At 39.1% G+C, this 13,216-nt stretch overlaps 1 protein-coding gene across 2 annotated transcripts in view; it reads left to right on the forward strand.

Moving 5' to 3' along the window:
• Positions 1–9,475, forward strand: part of LOC143294294 (adipose-secreted signaling protein-like) — a 21,561-nt gene extending 12,086 nt beyond the window's left edge. For both annotated transcript variants that reach the window (XM_076605732.1, XM_076605731.1), the window contains exon 5: positions 4,420–9,475. In XM_076605732.1, the coding sequence (XP_076461847.1) occupies positions 4,420–4,514 (95 nt within the window). In that variant the 3' untranslated portion in view covers positions 4,515–9,475. The remainder of the gene's footprint in view (positions 1–4,419) is intronic.
• Positions 9,476–13,216: the final 3,741 nt, after the last annotated feature.

The following is a 13,216-nucleotide window of genomic DNA, read 5'->3' on the forward strand; positions in this document are numbered from 1 at the left end:
ATCCACCACTATGCTCCCCCCCACCCCCACCCCAGACACAGTCCCCAACCCCCCGCCCCCCACACCTCCATTATTATCTTCTTTCCACCACCTCCTCCAGTACACACCCCCATCCCCTATTCTCATCCTTTCTCAATGTTTTGCTCTTTTCTCTTGGACTCCTTAGTTCATTGTCAGCCGGACGTGTGGTGGGGGAGAGAGGGAAAATCAATAATGCACACGACATAGTGATGAATTTGAAAGCTGCTGCTTAACTCTTGTAGGACACTGGTCATGTGTGGAAGCGCCCTGATGTTTGATGTAGGTAATTTTGTGTGGAGATGAGCAGGAGATGGATTGAGGAGGGTTTTTATTGGGCTGTGTTCTGACTTTGTGGGCTGGAGTCACTGAGTGCTGATGCTTTTGTTTGGCTTGGCGAATGTTGGAAATGTGTGTTTTGCCTTGTTGTGTTGTTTTTTGAGTGTGTGTGTGTGTGTGGTGTGTATGCATGTGTATTTGTATATGTATGTATGAATGCACAAATGTATACATGTTCCTCAATCTGTGTGTGCTGAGTAGTGGCGTTGCTTTAAAAAAAAAAAAAATGTTTTTACTAGTTTTAATTTCCATCAGTTTTCATAATAATTTTTCTCATGTGCCTGTGCCGGCAGCATGCTGCGTTCTATATATAATGTCAGGTCTCAGGCCCTTCAGTATGGGCAGTGCAGTGGTGTGGTATCCATGGACACTTTGCCAGAGCAGTATCATTTGGGTCCTGGTTCCATTTACATGGTTATTTGGTCAGGTCTGGAACCTACAGTTACAACAGTTGGTACCCCCACCCCCCCACCCCCCCAGCTGGCTGGCATAAAACGCAGTGTCATTTATGCTGAGTCTGGGGCTTTAGTGGCCATGGAACCAGGGGGGGGGGGTTTACTGCTGCTGTGGCTGGCTTGTTGTGATGGAATGGTTTGTGCGATCTGGTGATGATAGCGTGTGTGTGGGTGAATGTCATTGGACGTGATGGGAGAGCCTGAAGTGCAAAATGTATGGTGGAGAGGTTGGGAGTGGGGGGTAGGGGGGGATCCTTTCAAAAGTGTGAGACAGTGTTCTCGGGAGAGTTCAGGGTGAGACAGATGGCCTTCACCTGCATTGTCTTCTCTCTCCTGTTATAAAGGTCATACACACACACACAAAACACACACATGCATGCACATGAACACACGCACACGCACACGCACACACACGCACGCACGCACGCACTTACTCTCAGTCACACACAAATACACACACACACACTCTCTCTCTCTCTCTCTCTCTCTCTCTCTCTCACACACACACACAAACTCATTCACTCTCAGTCACACACAAATACACACACACACACACACACGCACACGCACACACACATTCAGTATACACAAAATGCAAGTACCACTGCTCGTGCATAGAAAACATGCATATACATTCATTTTGACCTTTCACATTTTGACCTTTCAAACCACCAGTGAAGAAGGCATGCAGAAGCACACAAAAATAACAGAAAAGAAAGAAAAGTGATGCTCCATAAGAAAAATGTCCTTGGCCTTACAGTATCCCAATATCCCTGGATCAAAGTCATTGATGTTTTGCCCTTGAAGATCACAAGTGAGGAAGGCATTAGAAACATCTGAGATAGAGGAGGGAAAAAACATTAAGAAGAAAGAAACAACTATCATTGATCTTATGTGATCACCCTGATAGTGATCATCAGTTAGTTGAGGTTTTGATAGAGGAGAAAAAAAACATAGTGCCCCCCCCCCCCCCCCCAAAAAAAAAACAAAAAACAAAAAACAACAACAACAAAAAACAAAAAAACCCAACCATCATTGATCTTATGCTATCACCCTGATAACAATCATCAGTCAGTTGACGTTTTGACCTCCTCCCTCCCCACCCCACCCCACCCTCCTGTCACGACACTGTCAGTATCCTTCCCATTTTCTTTGACATCTCCCTCCGCTTGGGGACACATTAATGACAGTGCCAGCTGTTCCACAGGGGCCGTCAGTGGTGGTGGTGCTGGTGAATCCTCTTATTATGCCTCTCCGTCTCTGTTAACCGGGTCTGCTGGGGGGAAAGGGATCAGTTATCATCGTTAACCAGGGTGGACAAGGGGCAGAAAGAAAATGGACACTGGCTCGGGGCTGGGCTGCCATGAAACATAAGTCGGGGATGGGGTAGGGTGGGGTGGAGGTGGGGGTTGGGGGGTTGGACCCAGTAGTATTGTGCAAGGTTCTGTCTGTAGTGTGTGATCTTTGTGTCGCAGTAATGATTAATGATAATGGTATTAAAGATAAGGATAGCAGTGATAATGAAAATGACTATAATAATGATAATGATGATGATAATAATAATAATAATGATGATGATGATGATGATAATAGTAATAGTAATGGTAACAATGATAATGACACAAGGAGGACCAGATGAAGAAGAAATGTGTTTATTGTTGTGCTGAATCTTGTGCGAAGACAGATCTTGACAGTTTCACATGCACAGTGTCTCTCATCCACTCTCCCCACCCCCCCCCACCCCCCACTCCCTTCGTCCATGATGATGATTAGTACACATAATTCTATGCATTCCCACACATTCCCATATAGATGCTTCCAGATCTGCTTACACAAATTCTTGCATACATGCCTGGGCACACATCTGCATCCACACACCACACATACTCATAACTCTCACACATACATGCATACATGCACACACACACACACACACACACACACACACACACACACACACACACACACACACACACACAAGTGCACACATACACGTTATGTATGTATAGATAGAGAGAGAGAGATACACACTTTCTCTTATTCTTTCCCTGTCTCATATGCATGCACACACACGCACGCACGCACGCGCACGCACACACACACACACACACACACACACACACACATTCTTTCCATCTCATATGCATGCACACACACACACACACACACACACACACACACACACACACTGTCTCTTTCTCTGTCAGTATGCATTCTCTCTTCCCTCTTTGTCTCACTCACTCTCCCACATTCTCTCTCTCCATCCCCACATCACCCTCTCTCTCTCTGCCTCTCTCTGTCAGACACACACATCACTCTGTCTCTCTCTCTGTCTCTCTCTCTGTCTCTCTCTCTCAGAGAAAAACAAGCACCACCACAGGACACTAAACACCTCCATTGTGTGGAATCAGCTGTGGGGGGGGTGTGGGGTGTGTGGGGGGGGGGGAATCAGCACAGGGAAGGAAAAATCCGGACCAGGCAGGAGGTCAATGGGCTTTTCATTGATCATTTTTTGTCCTGTGGCGTTCCCCAGGAAACCGTACCATAAAACCAGCAGGTTAAGGGGCATGCGGAACAGTGCACAGAAAACATGACATCACTGGATTGTCTGATTCTCTGCTGAACTGGTCTTGTTAAAAGATTGAAAGATCACTACCTTAATTGTGTCTTTACTGGAGCTTAAAATACAGAATAGGGGGGAAAAATGGCTCTTCAGCAACAGTTTATTTAAAATCCTGTTTCAAGGATATATATATATATATATATATATGTGTGTGTGTGTGTGTGTGTGTTTCTGTGTGTCTGTGTATCTTTTTTTCTTTTTCTTTTATAAAGATGGTGTCAGTTTTAACGAGCAGTATAATTAGCATTGATATAGGTGGTTTTTGTTTTAGATTGATGTTATTGTGTGTAGGTGCAGAAGAAAACGGTGTTGGTTCATTTTATTAACACCTATGCCATGCATACTGGAGAACTACATCAGCTATGATAGATATCGTAGTCTGTCAGTTCATTTGAATGCATTATTATGTATTGCATTATGTTTATGTCTGTTTTGTTTGAGAGAGATAGAGACAGAGACAAACAAAAAAGTGTGTGTGTGTGTGTGTGTGTGTGTGTGCAAGTTTGTAAAGGGGAGTGGGAGAAAGGTGGGGAGACCAGCCAGCTTTGATACCAGTGGAAGGTTGTGTATTGAAGATGAGTTCATTTTTGCGTTCTCTATGGGCAAACATCACGTTTAAATCAGCTCCATTAAATATATATATATATATAAGGAAAATTGAAAAGCACAGGGAAGAGTGAAAGAGAGATTACATATATGATGATTAATCGTGCCAGATGAAAGAGATAGTAAGGAAGTTTATGTTCTGCATTTTAGTCAGAGAGCATCTGCTCTGTGAATGCATGTGTATGTGTGCATTTGTGTGTGTGTATGTCTGTTTGTGGGTCTGTGTTTATCACTGATTTAATGTCTGTTCACCGCTTTGTGCCTGTGTGTGCAAATGCTTGCTTGTGTTTGTGAGTGTGTATGCATGTGTGTGTGTATTTGTATGCAATATATCTATATATATATATGCGTTTGTGTGTGTGTGTGTGTGTGTGACAGGAAAGCACAAAGGGACACCCTCACTACGGAACGGCATCCACTGTGTCCACGTGGAAGCTGAAGAGGATGAGGGCAGCGACTGGCAAGGCTTCTAACACGCTTCCCACCACCACCACCACCACAACCACACTGACACCTCCCACCATCCCGCCTCCCAGCCCATCTCAATTGTCAGAGTCTAGGTCACAGCTGGTCATCTAGGGTTTTTGGAAGCAGGATGAGATTCTGTTCTTCAGAGCCATGGTGTGTGGTCATGGCAACTGATCCTATCTTTCCCTGGGACAAGTGTTGGGGTGTAATGATGGTGGCTTTGTAAGCAGGATATTAGTGCGTGGGGTGTGGGGGCTGAAGGATAGGTACGGTTGCAGTATTGCTCTTCTTCTTCTTTTCCTTCTTCTTCTTCTTCTTCTTCTTTGTTTGCGGTTGTTGCTGTTCTGTGTTTTTGTATGTTGGGCACTTGTGCTTGTGTGCCTCTCTTTTTCTCTCTCTTTTTTTTTTTTTTTTTTCATTACCCTGACCTGCTGGTGAAAAATGGAAGACGATGGAAGTGTGTTTTGTGTAGTGTTTGTGTGTGTGTGTGTGTTTTGTGTGTGTGTGTGTGTGTGTTATTTTAATGTGTGTGTGTGTTTTGTGTTGTGTATTTGTTATGTTTAGTGTGTGTGTGTGTGTTTTTGTGTGTAGTGTGAATTGTTTAGTGTATGTGTGCTTGTGTTTCTGATTCTTTTATCTTTTGTTTTTTTAATCAAATATATCATTTATCATTTATTTTGTATGTCATATTCAGGATTGAGTAACACCCATTGCAACAATATGCACATATTAATTTCATTCATAAACTTAAAATTTTGCCTTCTGTTATTGATAGATAAGTAGAAAAAAAAATCAACATGAAAAAATCAAGACAATAACTTAAGTAAATCAATAAACAAAAATGAATGAGCAAATGACTCGTTTTGGAATGAATTCATTAATTAGTAAATACATAGATTGGCAGGAAGGAAGGAGAAAGGCTGTCAGTTTATACTGACTGTGTTAACAACAGCTTTAAGGTTTTTCAGTTTGATTGGTGTTTAATGAATTTTTAATTAAGTTGGACCGTTTGTTAAGATTGAAAGGTGTGTTTGTGTGTGTGTGTGTGTGTGTTTGAGAAGAAGACAGAATAGAGGGTTATGGATGGTTATCATTTACATGCATGATCTAGAGAAAAAATTTGGAACTGCAAGTTTGCATGTAGAGTATGTCGTTGTTTTTTTTCAAATGCGGATCTGTGTGTGTGTGTTTTTTGTTATGTAAGATGAAAATGAAATTGTTTTAGTAATGAATAGTTGTACATTTATATCTGCCTATACATTTTGAAACAATCACACATTTGTTTGCCTTTACTCTAAGTTTGGGAGAGTCTGTTCTATGCATATTAGTCCTATGTATGTTTACGTGTTCGTGTGTAAACTTAAGTATGTATAACGGTACTGAGTGAGGTTGGTGTCCATAACTACATGTGTAAGTGACCTGAATGTATGCAGAACTTGTATGCATGTGTATGTTGATGCAGAAATGGTGTAGTTACAATTTGTGTGAATATATGATAGATATGATGGGTTTGTGAATGTGTAAGATATGGAACAGTATGCTAAAGTTTTTGGACGAATGTGACTCTTTTTGTTACCTGACCACAGACAGTTGTTTGCGGGAGAGGGTTTTTGTTTTCTGTCCTAGGTTTAGTGGACAGACCTGCACCACACTTTGGTCCACAGTTGTTGTTTTGTTGAGTTGTTTTCATAGAACGCATCATGAAAATACCTATGTGTGTTTTCAATGGTGTCAATACAATTATGTTCAAAAGTGGTGGGAAATGAACTGCATGTAGTATTTTCAATGCTTTAAAAATATTTATATGTTCCACATGTTATTAGCTATTGATGTTTTCACCTTTAAGAAGTTCGTGGGAATTTCATTATTATTATTGTTGTAGTTCTGAGCCAGACAAAAAAAAAAAAAAATGTCTTGTTCGCTCAGTTGTGGTTTTCCTTCACAAGATCGTATGTGCATCATCATGGTAGCTTTTTAGCTCAAAACAAATCTTTTCAGCAGTTTCTAACTAAACAAAACAGCTGTGCGAAGGTTCGTGAACATTTGATTCTTCCTTCTGCCTTCATGCGAGGCAGCTGTTTTAATTTTAATGCAGTCATCAGTTGAAAGTTTTGTTAGTTTCACTGAAGAATTGTTAACTGGATCGTGCATGCAAGCAAAATGAATCTGAGTAATGCACTACCTGTACCTGACCAGTCAAACTGCAAAGAGGCGTGAAACTGTTTTAAGCTTTAACGATGACCGTTTCTCAGGAATGACATGCCAGTATCAAGTCTCCAATGGTTGCATGATCATTGATGAGAACAGGAGACATGTTGTAGATATTCCTTTTAGAACAGTACCGTAAATGGTTGGGGGTATTTTGGTGCCACCGGTGGGGTTTTTTGTTTTAGTTTTTTTTTTTTTTTTTTTTTTTTTTTTGTGGATGTTCCCCTGTAAATAATGGTGCCAAAAGTCATTAGTTTCCTTTAGTTTATTTAAACATAGTGGAAGAGTGTGCTGTCTATATGTTATGCTGTCTGAAGTGGAAAGTAAATGTGCTTGGGTGTTACCTCATTGCCATCAAATTGTAAAAACAAATTGGAAATTAGGAAGGAAATGAAGAATTTAGTGCACTTAAAAGAACCCATGGCAACAGAAGGGGTGTCTGTGGCAGACTTTAGTAGAAAAATCCACTTTGATATTAAAGCAAATACATAGAAATAAAAGCATATATCTACAAAAAAAAATCACTGCATGTAAGTGGGAGATGTCAGAGTAAAATTTGCCTGTTGTAATTAAAATTTTTAAAATGCAGGGTTAAGAAGACTTTCAAACAGTTGTCGAAAATAAAAAAATTAATTTACCTTTGGATGACGAGATCATAGAGTTGTGGAGACTTTCAACTGTTGGGTGGTTAAATCACATGACAGTGAGTTTTGATTTATCCTTCTTCATTTCCTATTGCTCAGATTTTAGTATCTGTACCTATACTATAAAGGAAACCTGTGTGCTGTTTTGATGTATTCTTGCTTGCTAATATAACTACATTTTTCTCAGAAGATTGCTTTTTGATGTTAGAATAGTTGAAAATTATTGCTCATATTCTTTCTCCACTCCCAACACCCCTACCAAACTTCATCCCAGCCCTGAACTTTAAAAAACAAAAGTGAATACGTATTCTGTTAAACATTAATTTGAGATCTGTCTGTGTGTTGTGATGTTCAGTTCATTTGTTATGTGAACATGGTATTGATCTGAAAGTGTAATTCAGTTTGATTTTTTGATGTTTTGAATTTTTCACACATTCACACACATGTATAGACACGGGCATGCACACAAACACACACGTATATGCACATGCACACAAACACAAAACATGTGCATAGTTCTTCTCTCTGTTGTGCATGCACACACAGACACACACACACACACACACACACACACACACACACAGAAGAGTAAGCTATTCATTCTGTTTATTCCTTAATTTTCAGACAGAAATGAAAAAGCACTGGTGACCGGTGAAAATACTTTACATATAATTCACACAAGCTTTTTCAAAATAAGAAAGAAAAAAAAGGCACAATATGTTTTTCCATTTCCATGTTTACCTGTGTTGGATAGAAGTCAAGGTGTGACTGAAAATTGTTTTTGCTGGAGGAACACCATTTGGTAACTGGAAGCATGTAACAAAGTTCCATTTGTATGAAGTAATAAAATATACACTGAAAACATGCTGCTAGAGGTAGTTCGCATACAGATGTGTATGTGTGAGTGTGTGTGTGTGTTTTACTGACATGCACTCACACACAGATGCACATAGTATACATGCGTCTGTCTGCAAGGATCCTTTTCTTTTCATTCTTGTGAACATGTGTGTCTGTGACTGACTTGGGGTCTGCCAGCCGACCTATTCGTGTGACAGCTGCAGTAGATATATTCAAAGGGTGAAGCCCATGATGTGGATTTTAGTGCCTGTCAGTTTAAAGGTGAAATTTCATGGACCTGAAGAAGTGATCAACCTTTTTTTTATTTTTTTTTTTTATTTTTTTTTTTTTTTGGTTATCTTTGTCTAAATTCATATACCTGAATTCCACACACACTTTGCAAGAACTTTGCTGCAAAACTCTTCTGTCACATGAGGGAGTGAAAGTTAACTTTGCACACCTGTAAATTTTACCGATCTGTGGGAAGAGCCCTTTTCGGTTTAGGCAACGTTTAATGAGATCACTGCTTGGCTGTTACTCCTATTTTTCCATGCAACAGGACTGCATTCAAAATGTCTCATTTCTGACACAAATTGCTTGCTGTGACTGCACTGGCATAATTCTAATCAAAGCTTGTGGGTAAATTTTATGTCTGGATGGTCGGCTCTTTTTTTCTTTGCTTACATATTTTGCATGAATTCTTCGGATGCAAATTTCACATTTTTTCTGGTCTATGGAATTTCATCTTAATCCTCACTAAGTAGTACCTCTTCACTGTTGATGGTAGATCATCAACACGGCAATCTAACACAATAATGAGACAGATTTTTTTTTTTTTTTTTTTTTCAAAGTCAGTGGTGCTTCATGACCACTCAAGATTGCAATAATTGAGAGGAAGTGTAAAGCAAATACATGAGTATTGTTACTGATTTATGTTTCATTTTAATCAAATGAGTGAAATTCTGGAATGTATGAAAAAGAATGCGGTGGGGGAGGGGGAAACATAGCAATTGAAACAAAATATAAAAATAAAAAAACCACAACCAGAATTCATGCCCCAGTGCTCTGTTACAATCTGTTGCTCACAAAGCATTAAATTTGATGAATTATTATTATGATTATTGTTGGTTGTAATGTTATGATGTCGATGATCATTGAAAACATCTGGGATCAACATTATTTACTCAAAATAGCACAAAATTTGCTTTCATTGTTATTATCTTTTCGTTGTTGTTGTCGGTATTTTTCTTCTTTTTTTTTTTTTTCTTTTTTTTTTCTTTTCTTTTTTTTTTCTTTCTTTTTTTTTCTTTTTTTTTTTTCTTTTTTTTTTCTTCTTTTTTTTTTTAACACTAAGTGCCAACTTCTGTTGTTCTGATGTCATTAGAAAGTGACATATTTTGCTTACATAGCCAAGACTTCTGTGAAGTTATATGAAGAGTAAATTCTCTTCCTTTTTTTTTTTTTTTTTTTAATTGATTGATTGATATATATTCTATTCCTTTTCTTTTTTACTTATTGATGTTTTTGATCAGTGGCTATAAGTTTACAGTGAACATGTTTCTGTTGATTAAAATACACATTCTTCATGGGGGAAAAAAAAGAAGCAAAAAGGCAGTGACAGAATCAGGAAAAATGATAACAAGGATTAGTAATTCATCCATCAGTAGAAGTCTTTCCCCATTTCAGTGCTGTGTTAATTACTGTGTCTTCTGCACGTTTATCACCTGCATGGACAAGTGTGTTTTATACCTAAATGTTAAGTGGAAAGCATGTGTTAAGTATTGATAGTCAGACATGATATAAATTGTATGTATATAATTGGTTTGCTGTTAATTTTTTTGGTAATACTTATCAAGTGTTGGTGAAGCATTGTGTGTTTCCTTCAGTTTGGTTACCACTGTGCCCAAATGTAATGATGCAAAATAAAAGTTTGAGCTTATCACTGCAGATTCTTCTCACTCAAGAAAAGTTTTGGTTTTTTTTAGTTTGTTTTTGTTTTTGTTTTTTTCCCCTGTGTACTTAATGTGTGCGTGTACGTGTGTGTATGTATGTGTGTGTGTGTGTTTTCTAAATAATCTGAAGATGTGTCATCTTGACCAAGTGCAATGCAGAGCAAAGTGATGAATTAAACAATTAAACAAGCCTTGATCATGAACTCATGCTGATGCTCTAAACCCAACCAGCCAGCCGTCACAGTCCTTTTTTTTTTTTTTTTCAGTGTGGTGGGTCCTCAGTTTCTCCTCTTGTCATCAGGACATGAGACTACTGCCTTTAAGTCCATGCTTCATGTATTGCTCTTTCCTGTTTTGTTTTGTTTTTTTACTTCTTTTTTTTTCTGATTCTTGAAGAATTGCTTAATTAAAACTTTGCTGCCTTGTGTCCTTTGTTATGACAACAAGTCTCTTTGTACACATTCTACCAGGATGTGTTTTGATTGACACAGAGATTTAAGTCAATTCAGATAAAAATTGAGTTTAGCGATCTGTTGGATGTAGCCTTTAAGATCAAGTTGTTCAGAGACTGGGTCTTGGTTCGGTTGAAGGCTGCATCAATGTCAGGTTTTCATCCTTCCTCATATCTTTTTTGTCCTTCATCATCTTCTTCGTCTTTTTGTTCATAATTTCTTAGTTTTAATTTAAACCATTTTCTGTGCTTTACATCCAGTCCAGTCACCTTTATTATCTCACAAGAGGAATTACCGGTTGGTCATGTAGCTCACAAAACAAAGCGTAACATAATCATACTCTTAAAACACATGCACATGATATGCATTTGAAGAAATTGCACAAAATTACATTGACGCATTCAAGAACATTTTACATATTCAAGAAAAATTATCACTGAAAACAGTACATAATAACTGATTGATTAATAAACTAGCCTTTCAAACACTTAAGTAACCAGTCAATCAGCCAATGAATCAACCAGACAATAGTAACAACTAGAACAACAATAATGATAAGCAAATACACCAAGACGATGCATACATATATAAGCATCCATGGAGATCACAACAGATTCCATTGAAAACATTTTACATAATTATGTTAGTGGAATCCATTGTGATCTCTGGGTGCTTTCACATGTACGTGCCTTCTTGGTGTGTGTTCTATTGCTTACACAGAGAAGAATATATTTTTATGTCATTCTATTACTTTCACATACACTTTTTTCAGTTTTCTCGTTAAAACAAGATGATTTTCATCCACGTGCTCCAGAAACTATTGTCCCAGGAAAGGAATAAACTTTTCACAGCAACTGGGGTAACCGAGGTGCTGGGAATCCTTTTCAAGGGAGAGAAACGTTTATTATGTCGGAGATGACTCGAGTATCGTCCCCTGGATGTCACGCTGTGACACCGACGCCAGTGACCTCGTACCCCACTTCTCCCTTGCCATCCACCCGCTCCTCCCAACTCACACAAGTACAGCTGTACCTTCCCCTCCACCCGTCCCTTGGTATCTGAATAAGAAACATTCAAAATCTATTAAAAAATAATAATAATAATAAACACATGGCGTTATTTTAACCTATTGTTATCCGACATTAACTGATAAAAAAATAAATTATTGTTATTACTTTGTACTAAGCACGCAACGACAAACAGTAAAATCATGTACACCAGACAACTGACAACAGTTTGGTTTCTTCTGGGGTTTTTTTGTTGCTGTTCTTAGGGTTTTTTGGTGTGTGTGTGTGTGGTGTTTTCCAGTCTTCTTTCTTGTTTTCTTATGCTTGTTTGCAATTAAAAGGGTCTCGTCAAGTGGTACGGCTTGCGTCGTTAAAATCAGCAGCTATCAATACGACTTTGGACTTGCACCACACATGACCTCACAGACCCACAAGCGAGAAAAGGACTGGTAGCTTATTTTCTTTTTCTTTTTCTTTTTTTTTTCTTTTTTTTTTTCTTTTTTCTTCTTCTTCTTCTTCGTCTTCTTTTTTCTTGTTTTTTCTCGTTGAAACCCACACACCTGATTTGCCTGAATTAGACACTAACTCTTGAGGGAGAAAGAAAGGGTTGTAAAGCACGGACTCATAATGTGTAAGTCCGAGATTGTGAAGTGGCGGAGTGAAAATTTCGGAGGGAAGGGGCTAAATCAGAGCTGCGCTGTGAAGAGTTGGCAATGAACTGACCGTGTACGAGAGGAGCGAGTCGAAACAAAGCAAGACAATGCAAGTTTATTCCAGGAAATCCCCTTAAAATGGAACATGTTTCATGTAATGAATATAATTTCAAGAAATGAAACACAGGCATTATGCATGCTCGCAATCAGTTGTATTGGCCATGACCATCTAATCGGTTAAAAGATAGATATCTGGAGGAGGAAAAGAACAAATTATACATTTACTTAGGCAACATATCAAACATTGCGCTGTGAATGGAGTGGGCACGAACCGGATGCACGAGGGGAGCAAGGCAAGGCAAGGCAAGGCAATGAGTTTATTTCGTGTGCCCTGCATGAGGGGCATATCCTATAAGCGCATCAGTGTGGGGAGGGAGAGGTATGTTTGTGGAGTGGGGAGGATGGTTGGGAGCGAGAAGACATGTCAACAAGTAGGGCAATTCGTGGCATGAAGCCCAGACGGGGTCAAACGCCCACTGCCAAAATGTCGGAGATCATGCGACACAGCGAGCAAATGACACTCTTCAGCTGACTGCTTCAGCTTGACAGCCGGAAAAAAAACACCTCAACACGGAGGTCACCCAGAAGTCAACTTTGTTTTCCACATATGCTTGATTGTTTTCACATTGATTTCTGTAAAACCCATAGTGGTGAAATTTCAATGCCAGTGCCTGTTCTTTATTCAAAACGAAATTTGATCATATTAGTCTGTGAAAGGAAAAAATCAGCTGCTGAATCGAAGCGTTGAAACCGATTTGTCTCCCGCTTTGCATTTTCCTTGAAATTCTATTGTCGTAATCAAACTGGGGCAAAACGCCAACAAGGCATTGGGACAAGACGCTTACCAGTAGGCCTTTTACCCCTTCACTGGGCGTTTTGCCCCCCGGCTGTAAT

Source organism: Babylonia areolata, chromosome 19, assembly GCF_041734735.1.
Source record: "Babylonia areolata isolate BAREFJ2019XMU chromosome 19, ASM4173473v1, whole genome shotgun sequence".
NCBI lineage: Eukaryota > Metazoa > Mollusca > Gastropoda > Neogastropoda > Buccinidae > Babylonia > Babylonia areolata.